Genomic DNA, 24751 nt, shown 5'->3' with positions numbered 1-24751 from the left:
ACCCACGCACACTGACTGGGTACCGGCACCCCCTGTATCTAGCCTCGTTATGTTGTGTTACTTTTTATTATTTTTTACTTTAATTTATTTGGTAAATATTTTCTTAACTCTTCTTGAACTGTATTGTTGGTTAAGGGCTTGTAAGTAAGCATTTCATGGTAAGGCCTACACTTGTTGTATTCAGCGCATGTGACAAAGTTTGATTTGGTAGGGTTAGGGGAAAATAATAAAGAAGGAAAATACACAAAAAGTATATATACACTACCGTTCAAAAGTTTGGGGTCACATAGAAATGTACATGTTTTTGATTTTTTTCGTCCATTAATTAAAATAACATCAAATCAGAAATAGTGTTGACATTGTTAATGTTGTAAATGACTATTGTAGTTGGACACGGCTGATTTTTAATGGATTATCTACATAGGCGTACAGAGGCCCATTATCTGCAACTAGTACCGGGTCGGACCCCCTTTGCCTCCAGAACAGCTGGAATTCTTCAGGACATGTACACATTGCATTTTTTAAAATTTAAATCAAGGCACCTAACGTTTGCCAGGAAAAAACATTCCCCACACCATTACACCACCATCCTGTACCATTGACACCAGTCAGAATGTAGCCATGGTCTCATGCCATTTACTCAAAATCTTGAATCAACAGGAAGTGGGATTCATCAGACCAGGCAACGATTTTCCACTCAATTGCCCAGTTGGTGATGGTGTGCCCACTGGAGCCGCTTCTTCTTGTTTTTAGCTGATCGGAGTGGACACCGGTGTGGTCGTCTGCTGTAATAGCCCATCTGTGACCAGGACTGACGAGTTATGCGCTCCGGGATGCTATTCTGCACACTGTTGTACTGCGCCGTTATTTACCTGTTTGTGGACCGCCTGTTAGCTTGCACGATTCTTGCCATTCTCCTTCGACCACTCATCAACGAGCGGTTTTCGTCCACAAGACTGCCACTCACTGTTTTTTGGTTGTCGCACCATTCTCGGTAAACCCTAGACACCGTCATACGTATAAATTCCAGGATGTTTCTGAGACACTGGACCCGGCGTGCCTGGCACTGACGATCATACCACGCTCAAAGTCACTTAGGTCACTAGTTCTTCCTAATTGAACAGTATCTGAATGCCTCGATGTCGGGCAGCCTGCTTTATATAGCAAGCCACTGCCACATGACTAACCATCTGTAAGAGTGAACCATTTGCCAGAACGGGGTGGTGTACCTAATAAACTGGCCACAGTGTATTTACAACTATAACAATGATTTTAAATGATTAGAACTTGAGAAATGTAGAGCAAAAATAAACCACTGGGTTCCTTGTGTTAAATAACTTGATTTAAATAAACAAGAGTGGTCCGTATTCTAAAATGTGTTCTGAGTCCCCCTTACCGGTCAGTGATCATTTGACTGTCCCAAATCCCCTTGGAGCCTCTGTTCCTGCAAGCAATTTACTGTCCAATGGAATGGTTATCTGGCTAAATAAAATGTAGGCTAAACAGCATTTGTGAATCACCTTGTGTGCCATGATGCCATTGGTTTCTGGGACCAATCAGAACGGTTAGAATGTGTTTGCGTTCAAGAAATCGTTGGGGAGGTACTCAGATCCAGACTCATTGCAGAGAAGAAACTAACCGCCTGTGGCGTAGCAATTCACCGTAGCAAGGAGTTTGGGTAGCCAGGCAAACGATGCCAAATATTGAGCATAGTATTTCCCCTTTCTCTGTCAAACAGTATTTATGGAACAGTCCATTGAGTCAAAAGAGAAAGTGAAGCCAGAGTGGGGACTGGTGTTATTTCTGATTTATACTGAACAAAAATATTAACACAACATGTAAAGTGTTGGTCCCATGTTTCAAGAGTTGAAATAAGATCCCAGAGATGTTCCATCCGCACAAAAAGCGTTTTTCAAAAAAGAAATGGCATGAATGTGTTTACATCCCTGTTAGTGAGCATTTTGTCCTTTGCAAAGATATGCCCCACCTGTCAGGTGGATGGGTTATCAAGAAGCTGATTAGACAGCATGATCATTACACAGGTGCACCTTGTGGTGGGAACAATAAAAGGCCTCCACATAGTCTGCGACCAGCCACCGGGACAGCTGATGAAACTGGAGTATTTCTGTCTGTAATAAAGCCCTTTAGTGGGGAAAAACGAATTCAGATTGGCTGGGCCTGGCTCCCAAGACAGTGGGTGGGCCAATGCACTCCCAGCCCCACCCATGGCTGCACCCCTGCCCAGTTAGGCCCTAATCTATGGATTTCACATAATGAATTTATTTAAATTGACTGATTTCATTATATGAACTGCAACTGAGTAAAATAGTTGAAATTGTTGCATGTTGTGTTTATATTTTTGTTCTGTATAGTTCAATTTGTGTTCAAAGATCAACAAATATCCTCATCCTAGAATCTTAAAAATGTCACTTTTATAAACTTACTTTTAATTGATTGACATCAATTGTGCACAGTGATATTTCACTTAGTTTCACTGTATATTATTAGGTCATCACCTGCTGTACATTTGAATTCTGTGTCATTTTCTGGTTATAATTGTTTTTGTAAAGCAATTTAAACTGCTGTATGAAAGTGATTTTGATGGATGGCAAAGATAACAAGCTTATACGGTCCCTCTGTTACTGCTAAATAGTTGTAGCGTTGGGGACAAAGCAAACAAGACATCAAGTACAAAACTTTTTAAATGTTTTAATTTTCTATGATCAAAACACCTAGAAAAATATACAACAAATGCTTAACCTTTCACAACATTGAACGTTTGAAAGAAAAAAAGGAACATAAAAGTAAAGGAATATTCACATTTTTCCCCCCATTATCGATAAAAGCACATTCATTTCTTGTTCCTTTCTTTTATAGCATCGTTTTTGTTTGTTGTCGTCGGTTATGCCAGGTTTTTGTTAAATGTCGCCGCAGTAGCCCGAGTCGTTGGACAGCTGCGAATTTGAGCTGCGGTTGGATGAGGAGTTCCAAATGTCCAGGTTCATGTGGGGGCCGAAAGGGTTGAAGCTGGAGTACTGCTTGGGGCGGCACATGCCCCCGGGCTCCCGGTTGAAGGGGGCGTGAGGCGGGGTGATGGGGCAGACGGGGGACACCGGAGACATGGGGGCTGAGCGCTCGGGTTGGAAGTGGCTTTGGTACGGCTCACTCTGGGGGGTCCAGATGGAACCGAACAGACTGGACATTGGGGACAGGCTCCTGGTGCCGGGGAAATATGGCTAAGGGGGAACAGAGCGAGAGAAACAAAATATGGTTTAGAAAAGAAATGCCACCATTTATTTAAAAAAATAAATTATAATATTAAATGTGACTGGACACTTCAGTGATGGCAAAAATCTAAAAGTAAAGTTTATGAGAATTTCCTAAACACACAATGTTCCCTCTGGAACTGCTGACATTTTTAACCACTTCATGTGTCTGAAGGTACAAACTCTGCAAATCAAGTGCAGTATAGGCCTACCACTGGCCAATCGAATGGCTCAGATGACCGCGTCTGCACTAACGTAGCAGGCATAAAAGAAAGCTACAGTAAAGTTGATACTGTGAGATATCAAAACACTTAAAACCATGACTAGAGAGAGACTCAATGATTACAGCAAAAAGCTGCTGTTTTTATGAGTGAGTTCATGTTTAAGTTCTTAACTTAATATTCAACACTTTTATAAGCCTTAAAATACACGTTCTTCCTATTCCCACTCAGCGCTACAACAAGCACTGCAGCAGTAATGAATGAGTAGGAAAGTGCATCTATAGGCTTCCGTTGTTATTATTAGCGGCTTGGGTCTTTTATAATATCAAGGAATATTTCACTTTCTCTGTTCAAAGGAGTAACACACTTGCGCATGAGGCCGAAATAATGCGGTGCGACTCATCTGGAAGACCGTGTCAGTGGAGGAAAGGGAGAGCGGAATGAGGTTGAGAGGCGGACCCTCAGTCTGCTGCCCTCTCCCTCCGCTGAACAAGACCATCAGATGCAGGTACCATCAGCCCAGTAAAAAAAAAAAAAAAAAAAAAAGCTAATGATTTAAATGTATGCTCACTCAGCTGTGCTTCACAAGTTCAGCCCCTGAACAAGGCAGTTAACCCACTGTTCCTAGGCCATCATTGTAAATAAGAATTTGTTCTTAACTGACTTGCCTAGTTAAATAAAGGTAAAATAATAAAATAAAAAATAATAATACAACAACGGATCTATTACCGGTGTGATTATATAGCCTACCTCAAATTTCGAATTTGAATTTAAAAAAAATGGCCCGAACAACAGCGCATTGGCAGGGCAATTCAAGCAAAGCCAATATTCGGTCATAACTTATTTGGCCTATAGTTTACCGCACAAACCTCATTGCCATGGTACTGTTGTAAATTGGTTAATGTTGCATAGGCTTAAGTTGTTAAAAATGTCGAAAAAAAATCTAAGCTGTAGATCTCAGCTTGCATTTTGACTCAAATTGATCTCGACTCAGAAAAGGTTCGTGACCACTGTTCTAGAGTTCACTTAACACTATCAACATTTCCCTTTACTGTTGCAATTGTGATCGAATCAACACAATATTAGCTACTTTCAATGCAACATACCGAAACTATGCAAGAGATTTTGTTGTAGACAGAACGCATAGGAGTAGGATTCAATTGCATTGATACGCACTACTCCGCCCGTACTCTACACAGACCGGTGCGGCATAAACAATCAGGGCTGCAGTAGGCCTATATGTAAATAGACCATTGCCATTATTGGATCTGTGCAATTTACTACGAACTGGACTTTGTTTACAGCATGAGCGGCCGTAAGTAGATGTGCTTGTTTTGAGATCAAAGCGAGAGCTGCAAGTAAACATTTTGTTCATATCCTTTGCTAGTTAGTGAGTTATTAGCCGAGTTATAGATCATTTGTAGTCAGCAATAGGGGAGTGATTGCTTCCTACAAATAGCCACAGTACCCTACTTGGCCACTGTTAAAACTGTAACTTAAACCAGGTACAGCCTCAGTCTTCACAGTAAACGTGCAAGGGGAGTTGCACCGAATTTTCACAACATTCAAGTTTGCACTCATCAACCCAGAAATTTGCTCAACGCCCAAATAAATTTGAGGGAACATTGCACACAAGACATGTTTGATGATAATGGAGGTGGTCAGGATCTTGATAAAAACAAGCATAAAAGCTTCATGTTACAGCCCTGTCACCACTAGTATGTTGGTATTCACTTCCTGGTTCTTGTTAGAAAATAATTCAATACAATACGTACCACTTATGTGACTTTTACCAAGAATTAGGAAAAGAAAGGTATCATCAATGTCATCAAGCAGTCAGTGACATTGTTTTGGTCTAAAGAAAAGGTAAACAATGCTCTCTAAAATAAAGCCTAACCGAAAGACTATGATCTACGTTGTATTGAACCATGCTGAGGCCAGAACCATGGTAGTTTGTGAAAAGTGGAAGTTGTCCACGCAAGAGAAGCAGACAAAGCCTCACTCCCTAGATTCCCAATCAAACCGCAGAGGTTGCAGTTCCTATTTTCTGAGCTCCATTTGCTTTTTTATAAATCACACAGTTAGATTGTGATGTGAAAATGTGATAACCACAGACAGCACAGTAAAAAGGAAAAACAGAGGTTACAGAGGTCAAAGGGCGTTTCAGAAAACAGATTCAGATGAGTTACAATAATACTCACATTGATTATCCATATAAATAATTTCAAACAATCCTTTATACTTTATATTAATATCATAAATATATAACATTAAATACTAAGCTTTACTGAGACAGATTTAGTAAGCGTTAGGACATGGCTTTTTCCACAGGGCAAAATAAAAGGTTTGGAAAGAAACAAATAATGTTAAGTGTAAATGAAGGCAGTTCCTGGTTTTAGCTTCGTCTTTGGTGCAGAAGTTTAGTTTACCTGGCAGAAAGCCAAGTGGTTAGGACTAAGGTCATTGACTGAGGCAGACAGGGGGACAGTAATGATAGATATTAGGGGGATTAGGTTGAATGGAGCCAGCAGCGGGTCCCGGAGGTTTACCTTGCTGCCCACACAGCCGGCTGTATCCCAGGTCGAGGGAGCCTCCTGGGAGCATTCCTCGCTCCAGCTGGGCTGGTGGCTGTAGGCTACCGTCTGGCTCTCTGGCTGGCATGGGAAATTATTGTGGAAGTTGGTGTTGCCTGCGGACCGATGGTAAGGACACAATGTTAAGTGTTTTTCCCATGATATTTCACCAGGTTGTCCCACTGAGATCAAAAGTCCTTTTTCAAGGGAGACCTGTACAAGACATTTTACACACAATAACACAGTAGATTTGACGCCTACCCGCTGACATGTAGTTGCCCTGGTCACAGTACACGTACGGGCTGTTACATTGGCTGTTGGCACTGTTCCAAGGGAAGCTGTTCGAGAACACAAATGAACAAAAATACAAAATTGTGAATTAGCTAATACACATGATTTCACAATTTAAAAAAAAAATCTATAAAATTGACAGATGACAACATTACAGGGATAAACACATTTGAATTTAAGGATCCCCATTAGCTGCTACCAATGCAACAGCTACTATTCCTGGGGTCCAGCAACATTAAGACAGTTGCATACAATCAAAAATATTACGTGACATTACATTTCATAACACTTTTCACAACACATTAAGTGTCTGCCCTCAGGCCACTACTCTACAACCACATACCTACAATACACAATCCATATGTACTTCTGTGTAGAATGCGTGTGTTAGTACGTGTATGCGTGTCTCTTCACAGTCACCGCTGTTCCATAAGGTGTGTATATGGTGTGTATATATATATTAATAATTCTACTGCTTGCATCAGTTATCAGATGTGGAATAGAGTTCCATGTAGACATGGTTCTATGTAGTCCTGTGCACCTCCCATAGTCTGTTCTTGACTTGGGGATTGTGAAGAGACCTCTGGTGGCATGTTTTGTGGGGTATGCGTGTCCGAGCTGTGTGCTAGTATTTTAAAACAGACAGCTACTTCTTACAAAAACTAGTAGTGAGTAAGTAAATATCTCCTCTACTTTGGGCCATGAGAGATTGATGTGCATTCCGTTTACATCTTCTGAGCCAATGTTCCTAAGTCCATCTTTGTGGCACCTGACCACACGACTGGACAGTAGTCCAGGTGCGACAAAACTAGGGCCTGTATGACCTGCCTTGTTGATAGTGTTGTTACGGCAGAGCAGCGCTTTATTATGGACAGACTTCTCCCCATCTTAGCTACTGTTGCATCAACATGTTTTGACCATGGCAGTTTACAATTTATTTATTTTTTATTTTACCTTTTTTTTTTACCTAGGCAAGTTAGTTAAGAACAAATTCTTATTTACAATGACGGACTAGGAACAGTGGGTTAACTGCCTTGTTCAGGGGCAGAACGACATATTTTTACCTTGTCAGCTTGGGGATTCGAACTAGAAACCTTTCGGTTACTGGCCCAACGCTCTAACCACGAGGCTACCTGCCGCCCCATCTAGGGTTACTCCAAGCAGTTTAGTCACATCAACTTGCTCAATTTACACATTATTCATTATAGGATTTAGTTGAGGTTTAGGGCATAGTGAATGATTTGTCCCAAATACAATGGTTTTAGTTCTAGAAATATTTAGGACCAACTTATTTCTTGCCACCCATTTTGAAACTGACTACAGCTTTTTGTTAAGTGCTGCAGTCATTTCAATCGCTGTAGTAGCTGACGTGTATAGTGTTGAGTCATCCGCATACATAGAGGCATGCCATTAGTAAAGATTGAAAAAAGTGAAAGGGCCTAGACTGCTGCCCTGGGGAATTCCTGATTCTACCTGGATTATGTTGGAGAGGCTTCCATTAAATAACACCCTCTGTTCCGTTAAACAGCTAACTCTATCAACAATATAGCAGGGGGTGTAAAGCCATAACAAATGTGTTTTTCTAGCAGCAGACTATGATCAATAATGCCAAAAGCCACACCGAAGTCTCAAAACAGCTCCCACAATCGTTTTGCTATCAATTTCTCTGCCAATCATCAGTCATTTGTGTAAGTGCTGTGCTTGTTGAATGTCCTTCCCTATAAGCGTGCTGAAAGTCTTGTCAAGTTGTTTACTGTAAAATAGCATTGTATCTGATCAAACACAATTTCCCCCAAAAGTTTACTAAGGGTTGGTAACAGGCTGATTGGTCAGCTATTTGAGCCAGTAAAGGGGACTATACTTTGGTAGTGGAATTACTTTTGCTTCCCTCCAGGCCTGAAAGCACACTTTCTTGTAGGCTTACATTGAAGATATGGCAAATAGGAGTGGCAATATCGTACGCTATTATGCTCAGTAATTTTCCGTCAAAGTTGTCAGACCCAGGTGGCTTGTCATTGTTAATAGACAACCATTTCTTCACCTCTTCCAGACTCACATTTCGGAAATAAAAAATTACAATGCTTGGCTTTCATATTTTGGTCAGATATACTTGGATGTGTAGTGTCAGCGTTTGTTGCAGATATACTTGGATGTGTAGTGTCAGCGTTTGTTGCTGGCAGGTCATGCTTAAGTTTGCTAATCTTGCCGATGAAAACAAATCATTAAAGTAGTTGGCAATATCAGTGGCTTTTGTGATGAATGACCCATCTGATTCAATGAACGATGGAGCTGAGTGTCTTTTTGCACTAAATTACAATTAAGGTGCTGTAAAAGGTATTACCATCATTCATTTATCTTTGTTTCATAGTATAGTTTCTTCTTCTTTTCATTCAATTTAGCCACATGATTTCTCAATTTGCAGTACGTTTGCCAATCGGTTGTGCAGCCAGACTTATTTGCCACATCCCTCTAAACCATACAATTTTTAATCAACATAGGAATCACTACAAAACATATTGTATGACTTCTTATATTTTATGACTTCTTATACTAGGCCCAGCCTTTGGAACTGTGGTTTTCCTAGATATGGCTATTATATTGTGATCACTACATCCTATACATTTTGATACTGTTTTAAAGCAGATTTCTGCAGCATTAGTAAAGATGTGATCAATACATGTTGATGATTTCATTCCTGTGCTGTTTGTAAAGGTTAATTGATAACCTGAACCAGGTTGCAGGCACTGGTTACAGTTTGAAGCTTTTTCTTGAGTGGACAGCTTGATGAAAGCCAGTCGATATTAAGGTCACCCAGAAAATACACCTCTCTGTTGATACCTCATACATTATCAATCATGTCATACATATTATCCAGATACTGATTGTTAGCACTTTGTGGTCTATAGCAACTTCCTACAAGAATGGGCTTTAGGCAGATGAACCTGTAGCCATTTTACTTTAACAGTATTTAACATGAGTTCCTCTCTAAGCTTTACAGGAATGTGGTTCTGTATACAGACCGTAACATCACCCCCATTGGCATTTCTGTATTTTCTGTAGATGTTATAACCATGTATTGCTACCACTGTATCAAAGGTATTATCTAAGTGAGTTTTAGAGATGGTCAGAATATGAATGAATATGAATGAATATGAATGTCATCTATTACAATCTATTATTGATTTCATGAACCTTGTTTCTTAGGCTACATATGTTAATGTGGGCAATTTTTAAGCACTTCTGGCATGCTTGATTGTTTTTATTGGGAGGGATATGAGAAGTAGGTAGACATGACAACATTCTATTTGTTAAAGCTAATAGTACAGGGTGAGCACTCCCTACTAGGGCACACCGCCTCAGTGCTATAAACTCTGGTTTATAGGTACATGATTACTGTATAAAATATCTGGATGATCGACAGACAATCAAAATGGCTTCCTAAGCTACAACATGACTGTACAAAAAGACAATGCTAGTACATTTCGCCTTGGCGTAGTGACGTACCCGTTGAAGGGGGTGGGGGCTGAGGCTTGAGGTACGTAGGGCACGGCCTCTGAGGTGTTGTACCTGAACTCATTGGTGAGGGGCACGGAGGGTGCCGACCACGTCTCCTCAGGCAAATAGTGGCCCGCCACATCTGAGAGAGAAGAGGGAAACAATTAAGATAGAGCGTTTCTAACAGGGTAAGCTGTAACGCAGGCTTTGTAGTAGGGTTGGAGAAAAAGCCTGCGTACTTGGCTGTCCAGAAAGAGCATTGGCCATCCCCGATTTACGACACCAAACATTTACAGCAATCGCACTCATTTGCGAAACGCATTCAAGCAATGACAAACAATACAATACCCTTGATTTTATAGCACTTCCCTTTTTGAGATCAACGTTCTATTTATAATAGACAATACATTTTACACACGGGTTCTGATGTACAGGTATGTCAACATTTATTGACTGAGCACTTCACTCACCCATGGTTCTGTCCATGCGGGCTGCTACAGAAGCGAAGCTGGGGGCAAAGCTGGGGGGCACCGGGGCGGGCTCTGTTGGGCTTTGGCAAGGCTCCTTCCTGTACAGGTTATTCATGCTGCACGCCAGGGGACAGATATAGCACGTTGAGATTATGTGTAATGAAAAACACGTAAAAAATGTACATAAATGATCATCATTATTATTGGAATTTTGACTTCTCCATTAGGGTTCATAATGACAAAAACACTTTGATCCTAAGGACTTTTAGAACAATAGTACACTTCTTGAAACACTAAGAGCGACACAGTTGGTTAGAGAATGGCCGTGCTTGCCACACTACAGTTGTGGGTTGAACTGTAAGTAGCTTAAAATAAAATAGTCTGCTAAATGACCATAAGAGTACGTCTTCCATTCTATGTGGTTGCTGTGTGTGTGTGTGTGTGTGTTTGTGTGTGTGTTTACATGTGTGTATTTATCCATCTGTGTGTGATTACATCAGTTAATGTGTGCGCGCGTGTACCTCTGGGCCTTGTAGGTGGAGTTCATGGTCTGGTAGCAGTCCCTCTCGGCTGGGTAGACGCCGTACTGCATGGAGTCCCCTGTGGACACAGACACACAGCTACAAACCGCAACTCTGACCCTGCTTTCTAATGAAAACGTGTTAGTTCATTCATCCTTCTCTCTCCCATATCAGCGCCAGAGGGGGAGAGAGAGCGTGGGAGGAGTAACGTTCATGGAAATTGTTAAAAAGGTTTCAATAACAATTCAGATAAATGCAACAGTGAAAATACTGCAATACTTTTTCGAATGCTATAAATCAAAATCAGATCGACTGAATTACAGCACATAAAACATATTACTGGCACGGACAAATAACGAATGGAGGTCAGGCATTTTGGTAGGAATTCAGGCATTACATTTATTGTAAAACACCTTTTCCCCCCCAGGTAAAAAAAAAATAAATACTTTGTGATAAAATAAACAATATTATGTGCGTCATTTGCCTGGATGTATTTGCATTCATTAATACATTTTATATAAAGGGGTGGAACAGGACTACAACCCAGCAACAAAAACATGCTCTGTCTCTAGGCCAACCTGCATTCCCCTGCGCTGTCTAGACAGCCTCATTAGTTATTCATTACTGTTGTCACATTCTCTTGCATAATTCAACAAGTGTGTCGTGAGGAGGATAACCATGCATTTTTTAAATCAAATGCTTGGCTCTAGATTACGCCCATCTATACATACTTACATTGTTTGCGAGATCAGACATTTTATCACTATACATTTTCAGAAGTACCTTTCATTTCAGCGCCTCTAATTTGGAAACATTTTAACTAAAATATAACTTTTTTTCCAAATGCTCATAAGTCTAAACCTACCAAAATAAGACATCTTTCTTGTGATGCAACTGTCGAGACAGTGTCTTAAATCCCAGACGTAGTGTTAGCGTTCTTATAGAGGCAACGGAAAAACAATGTATTCCATTGAGCCCATTTCAGCTATTATCAGAGTGTGTTTGACAGGTCAATATAAACGTTAATGCGGTCCTCGTGTCAATGAGAAAACACGAGCGGCACTAGCAAGTGTGAGAAAGAGTCACCAGAGTAAGAGATTTAAATGACAAGTGGATTTTTCACCCCTCAAAACACAGGAATTAAATGGCTGAGAGAGAGAGCGAGAGCGGTACACAGAGAGAGAGAGAGCGGTAGACAGAGAGAGAGAGAGCGGTAGACAGAGAGAGAGAGAGCGGTAGACAGAGAGAGAGAGAGCGGTAGACAGAGAGAGAGAGAGCGGTAGACAGAGAGAGAGAGAGCGGTAGACAGAGAGAGAGAGAGCGGTAGACAGAGAGAGAGAGAGCGGTAGACAGAGAGAGAGAGAGCGGTAGACAGAGAGAGAGAGAGCGGTAGACAGAGAGAGAGAGAGCGGTAGACAGAGAGAGGGAGAGCGGTAGACAGAGAGAGGGAGAGAGAAAGAGATGGAGAAGAGGTGAGGTGAAAGACGGGTGCAACATTTCCATGTCTGATGAGGTGTACACTGAGGTGGATTTTCAGAGATGAGGAATTTGGGAATCTCAGCCCTTGCCAAGACAGACAAAGTCCCTCAGAGCCAAAGGACAGGTAAACATCTGGCCTAACCTAACCCAGCACCACGGTGCTCTGTAGAGGCCCCAGTCCCACTTCCAACCCCCCCCCCCCTACTATTCTGGGATGAAAGGAGGACAGTTTGATGAGAAGCACCTGTGTGGGATGGAATGGAGACACATGGCTATGCCGACGAAAGACAGAGCAACAGAGGAGAAGGAGAGAACTATTGGGAATAGTAAAGGAGCAATATGCAGGGACCAGGGACAAAAACACATTCCCTAAAGTCAATCTGTGACCCTGTTCCTGTAGCGCTACCTTCCTGTAGGTTCACGCTCCAACCCCGGTGGGGCGGCTGCTAGCCTAGTGGTTAGGAGCGCTGTTCCATTGTTATTAACTAACCGTGGCGCTAGATTAGGGATAAAGTGAAAACTTAAAGGACGGTAGCTCTCCTTGAACAGGGTTGGAGAGCCATGCTCTATGGGCATGTTCCATGATAAGAGCAGTGCAGTGGTCGCTGCAGTAGCGAGAGAGGGGAGTGTATATACACCGAGTGTATAAAACATCAGTGTTGCAGTTCTTCACACACAAACCGGTCTGACACCTACTGTCATACGCCGTTCAAAGGCACTTAAATATTTTGTCTTGCTCATTGACCCTCTGAATGGCATACATACAGAATGTCTCAATTGTCTGATAGCTTGAAAATCCAATTTTAACCCGTCTCCTTCCATCTACACTGATTGAAGTGGATTTAACAAGTGACATCAATAAGGGATTATAGCTTTCACCTGGATTCACCTGGTCTGTCGGTCATGGAAAGAGCAGGTGTTCCTAATGTTTTGTATACTCAGTGTATAGATAAAAGTGTGCTTGTGTGCGTGCATTGTATATAGTGCAGTGTGTGTGTTGTGAATATGTGTGTGAGTGGGTATACTGCAGTAGTGTGTCCATACTTTTCCTGGCTGAGGTAGTGCAGTGGTGTGTGTTGTGTGTGAGTGTGTGAGTGGGTATACTGCAGTAGTGTGTCCATACTTTTCCTGGCTGAGGTAGTGCAGTGGTGTGTGCGGTGGTGTGGGGCGCTGGGGTCCTTGTCTCCCTCAATGCTGCTGGCAGAGCTCCAGCTGCCCCAGCTGCCGCGGCTGGCCCGCACGCTGCCCGACGAGCTGCCAGAGTCTGAGCCCGACTCGCACGCCACGCGCCGCTCCGCGCACTTCCGCCGTGGCCGCACCAGACACACACCTACAACAGGAAGGAGGGCGAGAGATGTTGAGGACTGGAGTAAAACCCGTGGCCTAGCTGTGACACTCCCGTCAAATACACTGCTCAATCCCTGCAGTCCCCCATATCCACCCTTCCCACGGTTCTCCCACTTGCCTATCTTCCCTTCTGTTTCCAACTGTTTAAATAAAGTGTCAGGAAAGAAAGAGATACTGAGGACTGTCCAATATTCAATATAAAATGTCAATATATTAACTTTCACTCATTCACTCGCGTCTTTAGCCATCACATTTAATTGGGAATTCCAGTGTTTCTGAAAATGTGACAAAACTGGATATGTACTGCAGTGTCCACCACGGCAATGTGTTGAAAAAGAAAAGGCACTGGGGCAGATGCTTATGGTCAGTCAGGTGTAAATCTGCTTAGAGATGTCCGGAGCATCACAGACGCAGCAGAGGGCTTTTAACATGATTGGTTTAGGTGAGGGGTAGGGTTGAACTTCGGTCAAGTTAGCCACAAGACAGCGATAGCCACACAGGTTATCAAGTGGTTGAGGGGTGTAACCATAGATGTCGCAGCTTTTTGAGTGTGCGCCTGTGTGTTTGTCAAGTGTTTCCGTTATCCGGTAGCTGGCTTTTGGCCCATAAAATATGAAACCGCTGGCATGTGTAGTGACAAGTGTTTTCCTGCGAATTGCATTATGGAACGAACATCCGCACGTAGTCTGAAACCTTGTGTAGCCTGCTGCCTTGTGTAGCCTGCTGCCTTGTGTAGCCTGCTGCCTTGTGTAGCCTGCTGCCTTGTGTAGCCTGCTGCCTTGTGTAGCCTGCTGCGCTTATGTAGCCTGCTGCGCTTATGTAGCCTGCTGCGCTTATGTAGCCTGCTGCGCTTATGTAGCCTGCTGCGCTTATGTAGCCTGCTGCGCTTATGTAGCCTGCTGCGCTTATGTAGCCTGCTGCGCTTATGTAGCCTGCTGCGCTTATGTAGCCTGCTGCGCTTATGTGAATAAATAATAGTTGATCAACATTTTAAGCTAAACGTTGTGATCTGTTGCATTACATATTGTTATGTAGCCTACTAGATGTATGAATTAGGGATCTATCGTCCCACAACTGTCCCAGAGTGTTTGGAATAGGGGATTTCTTTCTAGACAAGGTGACCAATAGAATAGGTAAACCTTTCTACTGTGGGGGATAGTAGATTGACAGGCTAGTGATTTTGTTGTTGGTTACTTGTCTTCGCTGAGGAAATGTAATTTCTCAAATGTCGGGTCAATTAAAAGGTGGCCGGTCAAATGTCCCCCGCCACATTTTCCTAACGGAAACCCTGGTGTGTGTATGTATAAGTACACACCGTTCTGTTTGAGGGGGCTGTCGGGGTTGGGGCTGGGCTTCGGTACGTCTGGTTTTCCTGTGGAGCAGCGGTTCCGAGTGCGGGTTCCGTTCATATTCAGTTGCTGTTCTCCCATTCTCCACTCCGGTTCCCTCTCCTGCACTGATGTCACAACCACACTGTGTTCAGGTAGCCTGTGGGAACAGCGAAGACCAATGTCACTTTTCAATGTCTTCACCAGCAGCGATTCAACAATCAACAGGGTTACAGACCTGAACGTTCTACTATAAACGGCTGCTGGTGGTAGCTAATTAACGGTTGTTTCTTCAATTTAAATCAACCCCAAATCAAAACAATCAAATTCACATCCTGCCCAGTTAGAAAATATTAACGTACTTTTTTTAAAACTTTTGGTCAATGAACAATGGCCACGGTGTGAATAAGGTGCATCACATCTGTGTGGGTTGAAGATGTTCTTCCCAAGTGTAAGGCAAGCAATGACTTATCGAAGATTGTCCTTTGAGTGGTGTCAATTTTGTTCTCTATAGATTTTACTAACGGAATTCTGCACCAAACCATTTGTCAAGAGTGAGCACAGAGTCTATCATCTCTATCGATTCGAAGATGCCACGTACCCAGAAACCCCCTCTGTGTTCTTCTTGCGACTCTTCTTTGTCTTGCTGTTCCCAGCTGGGACACCAGCCTCCGTCTTCCCTGCCTTCTTCCTCTGGATTTTACCATCCTCTCTGGTCTGGAGGGAGAGAGAACGAGAGAAATATTCAATTCACAATTCCACCCTGTACTGAAGTACTTATATTGCACACACAAAAAAAACATCTCTACAAAGCTATAGGAGTAACCAGGCTACAAGCTATCAAATAAAACCAAGTAATAGCCAATTGATCACCCTGTCTCTCTCTCACCTCTAGCTCAGAGTTGTCCCTTTTCACCGTTGTGTCCCTCTTCTCCGCAAACTGCGAATGTGTACGGAGGCCGCATCCTTTCTCTGTCACGGGGCTGCACAGCAGGAGACCCGGTCGGGGGCCTGGGCCCATGGTGACATTGTCGGGGAAGCCGGCCTGCGTTTCCACGGGAAACATAACCGCCGCCGGCCCTTTGCTGTCCTCCCGCAGGGCGGCGCTCTGTGGTGGGGCTTCCTTAAAGTGCTGTGTCGTTTTCTTAACGATTTGACAGAGGAACGTGGGCTCGTTGTTGTTGCAGGCGTCCGTGCTCAGGTCGGGTTCCAGGGTTCCCAGGTCGGGCGTTAGGTCTAGTTCCCTCTCTTCCTCGGTCGCCGTGGCAGCCGTCGCAGCTGTGGCGTAGGAGCTGGTTTTGTACTTGCCGTAGTAAACGGACACCTTGTGTTTCTTCTGCGGCTGGGGGGGGGTGGTGGAGGCACCCTTCTTGGAGGAGGAGGAGGGGGTGGAGAAGGGCTGGGGCCGAGGGGTGGAGCCGTTGGCCACCGCCAGGGAGCCACGCCCCTTTCCTTTGTCAGAGTTGTGGCAGGTGTCCACATATGTCTTGCAGCTGCCCTTCATTTTACTGGACACGGACAAAAACAAAAAAAAACTAGTTAGAGAGACTGTGTAAACCCATAACAGTGCATTATCACCAGCTAATCAAATGGGTGACAAGCTTCATTTATAGAACAAAATCAGTTCAGATGTACGTCGATAACATACAGCTACTTTGACAACATTGTTGTACTGGAGTGTTATACCAAGAGTTAAATCAAGTACCACCGAAACGTCTAACTTTAATAACTCTTTATATTGGCAACTAGAGGTCGACTGATTATGATTTTTCAACGCCGATACCGATTATTGGAGAACCAAAAAAAGCTGATACCGATTAAATCGGACGATATATATATATATATATATATTTGTAATAATGACAATTACAACAAAACTGAATGAACACTTATTTTAACTTAATATAATACATAAATAAAATCAATTTAGTCTCAAATAAATAATGAAACATGTTACATTTACATTTACATTTAAGTCATTTAGCAGACGCTCTTATCCAGAGCGACTTACAAATTGGTGCATTCACCTTATGACATCCAGTGGAACAGCCACTTTACAATAGTGCATCTAGATCATTTTAAGGGGGGGGGGGCAGAAGGATTGCTTTATCCTAGGTATTCCTTGAAGAGGTGGGGTTTCAGGTGTCTCCGGAAGGTGGTGATTGACTCCGCTGTCCTGGCGTCGTGAGGGAGTTTGTTCCACCATTGGGGTGCCAGAGCAGCGAACAGTTTTGACTGGGCTGAGCGGGAACTGTACTTCCTCAGTGGTAGGGAGGCGAGCAGGCCAGAGGTGGATGAACGCAGTGCCCTTGTTTGGGTGTAGGGCCTGATCAGAGCCTGAAGGTACTGAGGTGCCGTTCCCCTCACAGCTCCGTAGGCAAGCACCATGGTCTTGTAGCGGATGCGAGCTTCAACTGGAAGCCAGTGGAGAGAGCGGAGGAGCGGGGTGACGTGAGAGAACTTGGGAAGGTTGAACACCAGACGGGCTGCGGCGTTCTGGATGAGTTGTAGGGGTTTAATGGCACAGGCAGGGAGCCCAGCCAACAGCGAGTTGCAGTAATCCAGACGGGAGATGACAAGTGCCTGGATTAGGACCTGCGCCGCTTCCTGTGTGAGGCAGGGTCGTACTCTGCGGATGTTGTAGAGCATGAACCTACAGGAACGGGCCACCGCCTTGATGTTGGTGGAGAACGACAGGGTGTTGTCCAGGATCACGCCAAGGTTCTTAGCGCTCTGGGAGGAGGACACAATGGAGTTGTCAACCGTGATGGCGAGATCATGGAACGGACAGTCCTTCCCCGGGAGGAAGAGCAGCTCCGTCTTGCCGAGGTTCAGCTTGAGGTGGTGATCCGTCATCCAAACTGATATGTCTGCCAGACATGCAGAGATGCGATTCGCCACCTGTTCAATTTGGTTTAAATAATGCAAAAACTAAATGTTGGAGAAGAAAGTAAAAGTGCAATATGTGCCATGTAATAAAGCTAACGTTTAAGTTCCTTGCTCAGAACATGAGAACATATCAAAGCTGGTGGTTCCTTTAAACACGAGTCTTCAATATTCCCAGTTAAGAAGTTTTAGGTTGCAGTTATTATAGGACTATTTCTCTCTATACCATTTGTATTTCATAGACCTTTGACTATTGGATGTTCTGATAGACAGCACTATAATATTGCCAGCCTAATCTTGGGAGTTGATAGGCTTGAAGTCATAAACATCCCTGTGCTTCGAGCATTGCGAAAAGCTGCTGGCAAACGGAGGAAAGTACGGTTTGAATGAATGCTTACGAGCCTGCTGCTGCCTACCACCGCTCAGTCAGACTGCTCTATCAAATCATAGACTTAATTATAATAACCACACAGAAATACGAGCCGTAGGTCATTAATATGGCCAAACAAAACGTTTATTCTTTCAGTGAAATACGGAACCATTACGTATTTTATCTAACGGGTGGCATCCCCAAGTCTAAATATTGCTGTTACATTGCACAACCTTCAATGTTATGTCATAATTATGTAAAGTTCTGGCAAATTAATTACGGTCTTTGTTAGGAAGAAATGGTCTTCACACAGTTCACAACGAGCCAAGCGGCCGAAACGGCTGCATATACCCCGACTCTGCTTGCATAGAACGCAAGTGGCACAATTTCCCTAGTTAAAATAAATTCATGTTAGCAGGCAATAGTAACTAAATATGCAGGTTAAAAAAAATATACTTGTGTATTGATTTTAAGAAAGGCGTTGATGTTTATGGTTAGCTACACATTGGTGCAACGACAGTGCTTTTTTCACGAATGCGCTTGTTAAATCATCCCCCGTTTGGCAAAGTAGGCTGTGATTCGATGAGAAATGAAAAGCCACCGCATTGATAATATGCAACACACGACAAGCTAGATATACTAGTCATATCATCAACCATGTGTAGTTAACTAGTGATTATGTTAATATTGATTGTTTTTTATAAGTTTAATTACCTTGGCTCCTTGACGCACTCGCGTAACAGGCGGTCAAGCCTGCCACGCAGTCTCCTCGTGGAGTGCAATGTAAATCGGCCATAATCGGCATCCAAAACTGCAGATTACCGCTTGTTATGAAAACTTGAAATCGGCCCTGCCGATTAATCGGTCAACCATATAAAACGGTTGATTTTATATACAAATATTTGACTGGAAACAGGTCTCTTGTAAAATATATTCCACAGAGTCTTACTTGACTCCGTTGGGGGTGATGTTGTTGACGGGGCCGTTGTCCCGGGACAGGGCAGAGTTGTGGATGCTCCGGGGGGTGGGGCTGGAGAACTGAGTCAGGATGTACTGGGCCTGGTGGAAAGCCATCAGACAAACACCCGCCAGGGAGAAGCTGAGAGGAAAGAGAAAGGATTTGTCCGGTTATTCATTGGTGATACCAGTGCCAACAAATTGACAAAGTAGTAGACAGTGCTAATCTGGTTGGGGAGTCAAAGTCCATTGTCTTTCAACCTGAAACCCTTTTTATTTCTGGGGGGGGGGGGGGGAATCATGAAGCTGTGTATGACATTGGCTTTTCATCACCCAAACTTGGCACTAAGTTGGTACTGGTCTATGCGTCTCGGGGTGGCACTGACCAGGTGAAGATGAGGGTGACCACCCAGAATGTCTCCTCCCAGCTGGGGCCGGGCACCACTTGGGCACAGAGGGGCAGCATGTGGTGGGGCAGCGTCACGTTGAGGGTGAAGGGGAACAATGAGCCTCGCGACGTCACCAGGGTCAGGTCCCGGATCACCCAGGACGACGTGAAGTCTGGAGTGAACCTGGAGGAGGGAGAAAGTGGGTGGAGAAAGAGGGAGATGGAGAAGGTAGAGTAAGAAAAGGAGAGAGCGAGCGATTAAGAGGACGGTGAAAAGAATGTGGGGGAGAGGGGAGACAACCAGAGAGGGAAGAAAGAGATAGAGAAAATAGAAGTTGAGACAGTGGGGGAAAAGGCGAGAAAGAGATGAGGTCAATGAGCGTCACAAAATGTCAAAAAACTTTATCTTGATATGTCTCGTATCACAACAAATGATTTACTAAACAATACAAATGTCATGTTTGCGTTCGGACAGAATACAAAAATGATAGATCTATTTTTCTTTCATTACATTACTTCATGTACCCTTCACTTGAAAGTAACCTGACGCATGTACACTACTGCTGAGTTAGTACAAAATATGTTGACATAAAAAAAGGTTCAAGAACAATCTGCATCCATTCTTCCGACATTTGACTCACGCAATGGTGATCTCGGAGGAGGAGTTGTGGTCCAGGCTGAAGGACCTGCACTGCAGCACCTCGAAGCCGAAGCCCTGGCACTTGTAGCCGTTGATGTTCATGGACGTGACCGTAAGGGGCAGCTCCCCGGCGTTCTCCACCTTGAAGCTCTTCCAGATGGCAAACAGAGGCTTGTTGGTGCGTAGGCCTGGGAGGTAGATGGGAGGAAGTATTTTATAAAGTAGCCAGCCACACACTCTTAAGAACAGAAGAAAAAAAAAATGTAAAAACAAAAAAAAACAGTAGAGCAAGACAAGGGCTGAGTCCCAAATGGAACCCCATTATTTTTATAACGCACTACTTTTGACCAGGGTCCCTACTTTTGACCAAATATGTCACTATAAAAGGAACAAGGTGACATTTGGTATGTCACCAAGGATTAATTAGCCTTGGTAGGAGAACACACAAGATAAGGCACGCTTTATTGTCAGTTTAATAAATAAAAAAATCTGCTTTGTGCCATTAAAAGGAGTTTATTAAAGGATATGACAGGTTGTACAGCAGAACTACCACCACTAATAGTAAGACAATGATTAAGTAGCCTAGTTTCAAATTTAAGGGCCTTATAATAGAATTTGAAGTGCAAATTACCCTGAAATGTATTGAATTCACTTTGCCATTACTATGAAGCACCAACATTTGCCTTGACTAATGAATTGTATTAGTAATGCATTTAAAAATTGACAAACATCGAATAAGATCTAGCTACATACAGTACATACTATATACTTAGGGCGGAGCGGTACAACGTATTTTACGATATACTGTTATTCAACACAGACCGAGCCCCTCTTTCCCCGTCACTCAAGGAGAGCATTTGTTGCTCCTCGACCAGGAGGCACTTGCGTTTAGTCTGCATGCAGCACAGCAACTATGTTGATGACAACGATGCTGTTTTCACGTTGCTTCTTAATATAAATCCACTAATGTTCTATAATTACACATAGTTTGTGTTTCTTACATCTGCAAACAGCTAGTTTGTCTTTTTTTAGCATGTTGGGCCTAAATCTTGTTAGCCACTAATGCTAATCGCTAGTTAGCTGGCTAGCTAATAAATGTACTGAGTCAGAGCAAATGTAATTAGCTATACAGCCTGATAATACCAGTGATGGTTTAGACCTAAATCAGCATGCTGTTTGTGCAACAGTATCTTCTAAATCAAAGAGGAATACGCAAAGCATGAATATCTTAGAAGTAGCTAAGAGAAAACATTTAAGCTAGTCAAAGATTATAGGTCCCCCTAGGAAACACATATCAACACTTTGGTTCCTAACCTGTCACAATAACTCCTCCCTGGCATTTTCATTTGTTGTCATGTCAAACAACACTGTATTCAAAGTGCCCACTATTATATTAGAATAATCAGTTGTTCACCCAAGTGTTTTGCTCTAAATCGCAATTGCAACATCTGATCATATAAGGCCTAGATTGTTTGCCCATATCGTGCAGCCCTACGTGGCAGTGTGGAAATTATTTCAAATAAGTGCAGGAAATGGAGAAATGTATCAATTATTTTTGGTTGAAGTTGAATTGAACAGTATAAAACAAATCAGAATGGAGAAAGACCCATCGAAATTACTTAGAATGTATGTGTTGCCAGCCTAAGGTCACATATTACTCAAAGCAAATGTAGAACTTTTAATATTCAAAAACATAAAATACCATCCTTTTTTAAAGACTGTGATATGATATTTTGGCCACGTCACCCAGCCCTACATATACCGCACATAGATTAAATATAATCAAACGCTATTAGAATTTTTATGGAGTAACTCATTGATTGTTGTGATTGCCACTAGGAGCACAAAATTGATTTTCATCTCAATGAGAGAAAGGTGGCTAAATGACAAATATTAAAATTAACACAGTGGTTGGCTCACCATCTCGGCACTCCATGAGGGTGGACTGAGGGACATTAAAGCGTAATGAGGCTCCGGGGCCCGGCAGCTTGCCCCCCACCCTCAGCAGCTCCTTGGCCCCATGACCCCGCACCATCACCATGTCAAACACTGTCAGATTGTTCCTGAGACAGAGAGAGAAAAAAAGAGAAAGAGACAGAGTCAGACTGTCCCTAGACTCAGCTCACCGACTCTCACTTCCTCGGGCTCCAACAGTAGAGTGACAGACGACACTTGAAAATAATGGCAGCTCGAGACTAGACGGTCACCAATGCTGAGAGTCACCAAAACCAACAGCACATGGCACCATAATCAAATCTGGCAAATGTCATTAAAATACCTGGTGCCATTAGCTTGGCTCCATTATTGACCAAAACAACCACAAACGTGGAATAATATCACGCACAAAGCTACGTGTTCGCATTGTACTGCAATAACTCCTGTAATATCAGTGCTCATATCAAGATCTTGCAGGCACGAGAGACTACAACGACCAGTACGCAACAACTGGGGGGGGGATTATTCACAGTACTGTTTATGTGGTCATTTTGCCTTTTTGTATGTACATGACAACATGAAAATCAGAAGACTATTTCTAAGAACGTGTCAAAATGTAGAGGTGTCAATCATAGTGTACCTGATGAGTAGGATGGTGGTGGTGGGTTTGTGTTCGGAGGGGGTGAACACCACAGCCACCTCCCTGCTCTCCCATGGCTGGAGGAGGAGACGCAGCGCTCCCTCTCCCCTCACACTCTCCCCGCCCTGCAGACAGCACACAGGGTTAACATATCACTGCATGTGCAAACATTATATATAGCGAGTATTATTCAACGGCGGTCTCCTGGACAGCTGAAACACTTCTGGGGTTGGCTGTATCAGGCATATCAAGAGTAGGAGTGCTGATCTGTGATCAGGTCTTGCCTGTTCATTCTGATCTAAAAGGGCTGAGACGCTTGATACATACGGCCCCCTGGCTTTCATTCTCTACTAATCGTGGACCGATTCAGACCTGGGACACCAAAGCCAATGATTAAAGACTGCATTGGTTTCCCATAACTAGAGCAGTGTTTCTCAATCAATCCCTGTGTGTGGGGGGGGGTGGGGGGGGGGGGGGGGGGGGGGGGGGTCAGCACCAACCTGTATTCCCTAGGAGTGGATTGAGAAAATCAGAGCTGGAGTGTCAAAAAAACAGAACAACTAAAGTACATGCATCAAAATGCAATAAGGACCAAAGAATAACACAATAAAAAGACAGCAAATGCTCAACGTTCGCTGCAAAGTCGGTGACTTAGCTAGCTACACACCGTAGGTCAATAAAATATCACACTTGGGAGCAGTAAACAATGAGCTCTCAAAAATGTCCTGTCATTTCATTGTAATCCTTTGCTACGGGGTGAAATTTCCCCTAGGTACAGAACTAGGATCAGCTTCCCCTCCGCCATTCCTAACCTTAACCATTAAATGGGGGAAAGTGTAGACGCTGACCCAAGAGCTTGGAATTGTCAGGGACCTCACAAAACAATATTATCACGATACACAATACTGTACAGTGTATTTGGAAAGAATTCAGACCCCTTCTCTATTTCCACAACTTGTTACGTTATAGCCTTATTCTAAAATGGTTCATTTTTCCCTCAATCTACACACAATACCCCATAATGACAAAGTGAAAAGTTTTCCTTTAAATTTTAGCAAATAAAATAAAGAAAAAGAAAACCTTATTTAAATAAGATTCCATTGATCATCCTTGAGATGTTTCTACAGTCCACATGTGGTAAATTCAATTGATAAACGGAGCAAAGTACAGAGAGATCCTTGATAAAAACCTGCTCCAGAGCACTCAGGACCTCAGACTGGGGTGAAGGTTCACCTTCCAATAGGACAACGACCTGACCCTAAGCACACAGCCAAAACAAAGCAGGAACGGCTTCGGGACAAGTCTCTGAATGTCCTTGAGTGGCCCAGCCAGAGCCCGGACGTAAACCTGATCGAACATCTCTGGAGAGACCTGAAAACAGCTGTGCAGCGACGCTCCCTATCCAACCTGACAGTGCTTGAGAGGGTCTGCAGAGAGGAATGGGAGAAACTCCCCAAATACAGGTGTGCCAAGCTTGTAGTGTCATACTCAAAAAGACTCAAGGTTGTAATTTCTGCCAAAGGTGCTTCAACTAAGTACTGAGTAAAGAGTCTGAAGACTTATGTAAATGTGATCTTTTTTCTCTCTATCACTTTTTTTTTTTTTTTTTTTTTTACATTTGCAAACATTTAAAAAAGGTTTGCTTTGTCATTATGGGGTATTGTCTGTAGATTGATAAGGAACAAATGTATTTAATACATTTTCGAATAAGGGTGCAATGTAACAAAATGTGGAAAAAGTAAAGGCGTCTGAATACCTTCCGAATGCACCCTATATGTATCCCGACTGTATTGAGATTCGATGTTCCAAACATATTGCTCACGTGTTTGCTGCAGAGAAACGAGAGAGCCATGAGAAAACACGTTTTAAAAAGAAGATGGAAAACAAGCTATAGGATGAGATATACAAGAGTTTTGGCGCAGGTACAGCCGACTAGCATTAGTT

General features: G+C 43.1%; 1 protein-coding gene across 5 annotated transcripts in view; it reads right to left on the bottom strand.

The window, feature by feature from the left end:
• Positions 1 to 2689: 2689 nt before the first annotated feature.
• tmem131l (transmembrane 131 like) overlaps positions 2690 to 24751 on the bottom strand; it is a 93728-nt gene continuing 71666 nt past the window's right edge. For all 5 annotated transcript variants that reach the window (XM_055923802.1, XM_055923803.1, XM_055923804.1 and 2 more), the window contains exons 20-34: positions 22808 to 22932; positions 22153 to 22295; positions 20234 to 20420; positions 19591 to 19776; positions 19197 to 19346; positions 15881 to 16499; positions 15593 to 15708; positions 14979 to 15151; positions 13440 to 13646; positions 10838 to 10916; positions 10317 to 10432; positions 9856 to 9988; positions 6322 to 6398; positions 6037 to 6176; positions 2690 to 3236 (exon numbers count right to left, since the gene is read on the bottom strand). In XM_055923802.1, coding sequence (XP_055779777.1) covers positions 2919 to 3236; positions 6037 to 6176; positions 6322 to 6398; positions 9856 to 9988; positions 10317 to 10432; positions 10838 to 10916; positions 13440 to 13646; positions 14979 to 15151; positions 15593 to 15708; positions 15881 to 16499; positions 19197 to 19346; positions 19591 to 19776; positions 20234 to 20420; positions 22153 to 22295; positions 22808 to 22932 — 2769 coding nt within the window. In that variant the 3' untranslated portion in view covers positions 2690 to 2918. The remainder of the gene's footprint in view (positions 3237 to 6036; positions 6177 to 6321; positions 6399 to 9855; positions 9989 to 10316; positions 10433 to 10837; positions 10917 to 13439; positions 13647 to 14978; positions 15152 to 15592; positions 15709 to 15880; positions 16500 to 19196; positions 19347 to 19590; positions 19777 to 20233; positions 20421 to 22152; positions 22296 to 22807; positions 22933 to 24751) is intronic.

Source organism: Salvelinus fontinalis, chromosome 5 (assembly GCF_029448725.1).
Source record: "Salvelinus fontinalis isolate EN_2023a chromosome 5, ASM2944872v1, whole genome shotgun sequence".
NCBI classification, from domain to species: Eukaryota; Metazoa; Chordata; class Actinopteri; order Salmoniformes; family Salmonidae; genus Salvelinus; species Salvelinus fontinalis.
This window is presented reverse-complemented; position numbering and strand designations above follow the sequence as displayed.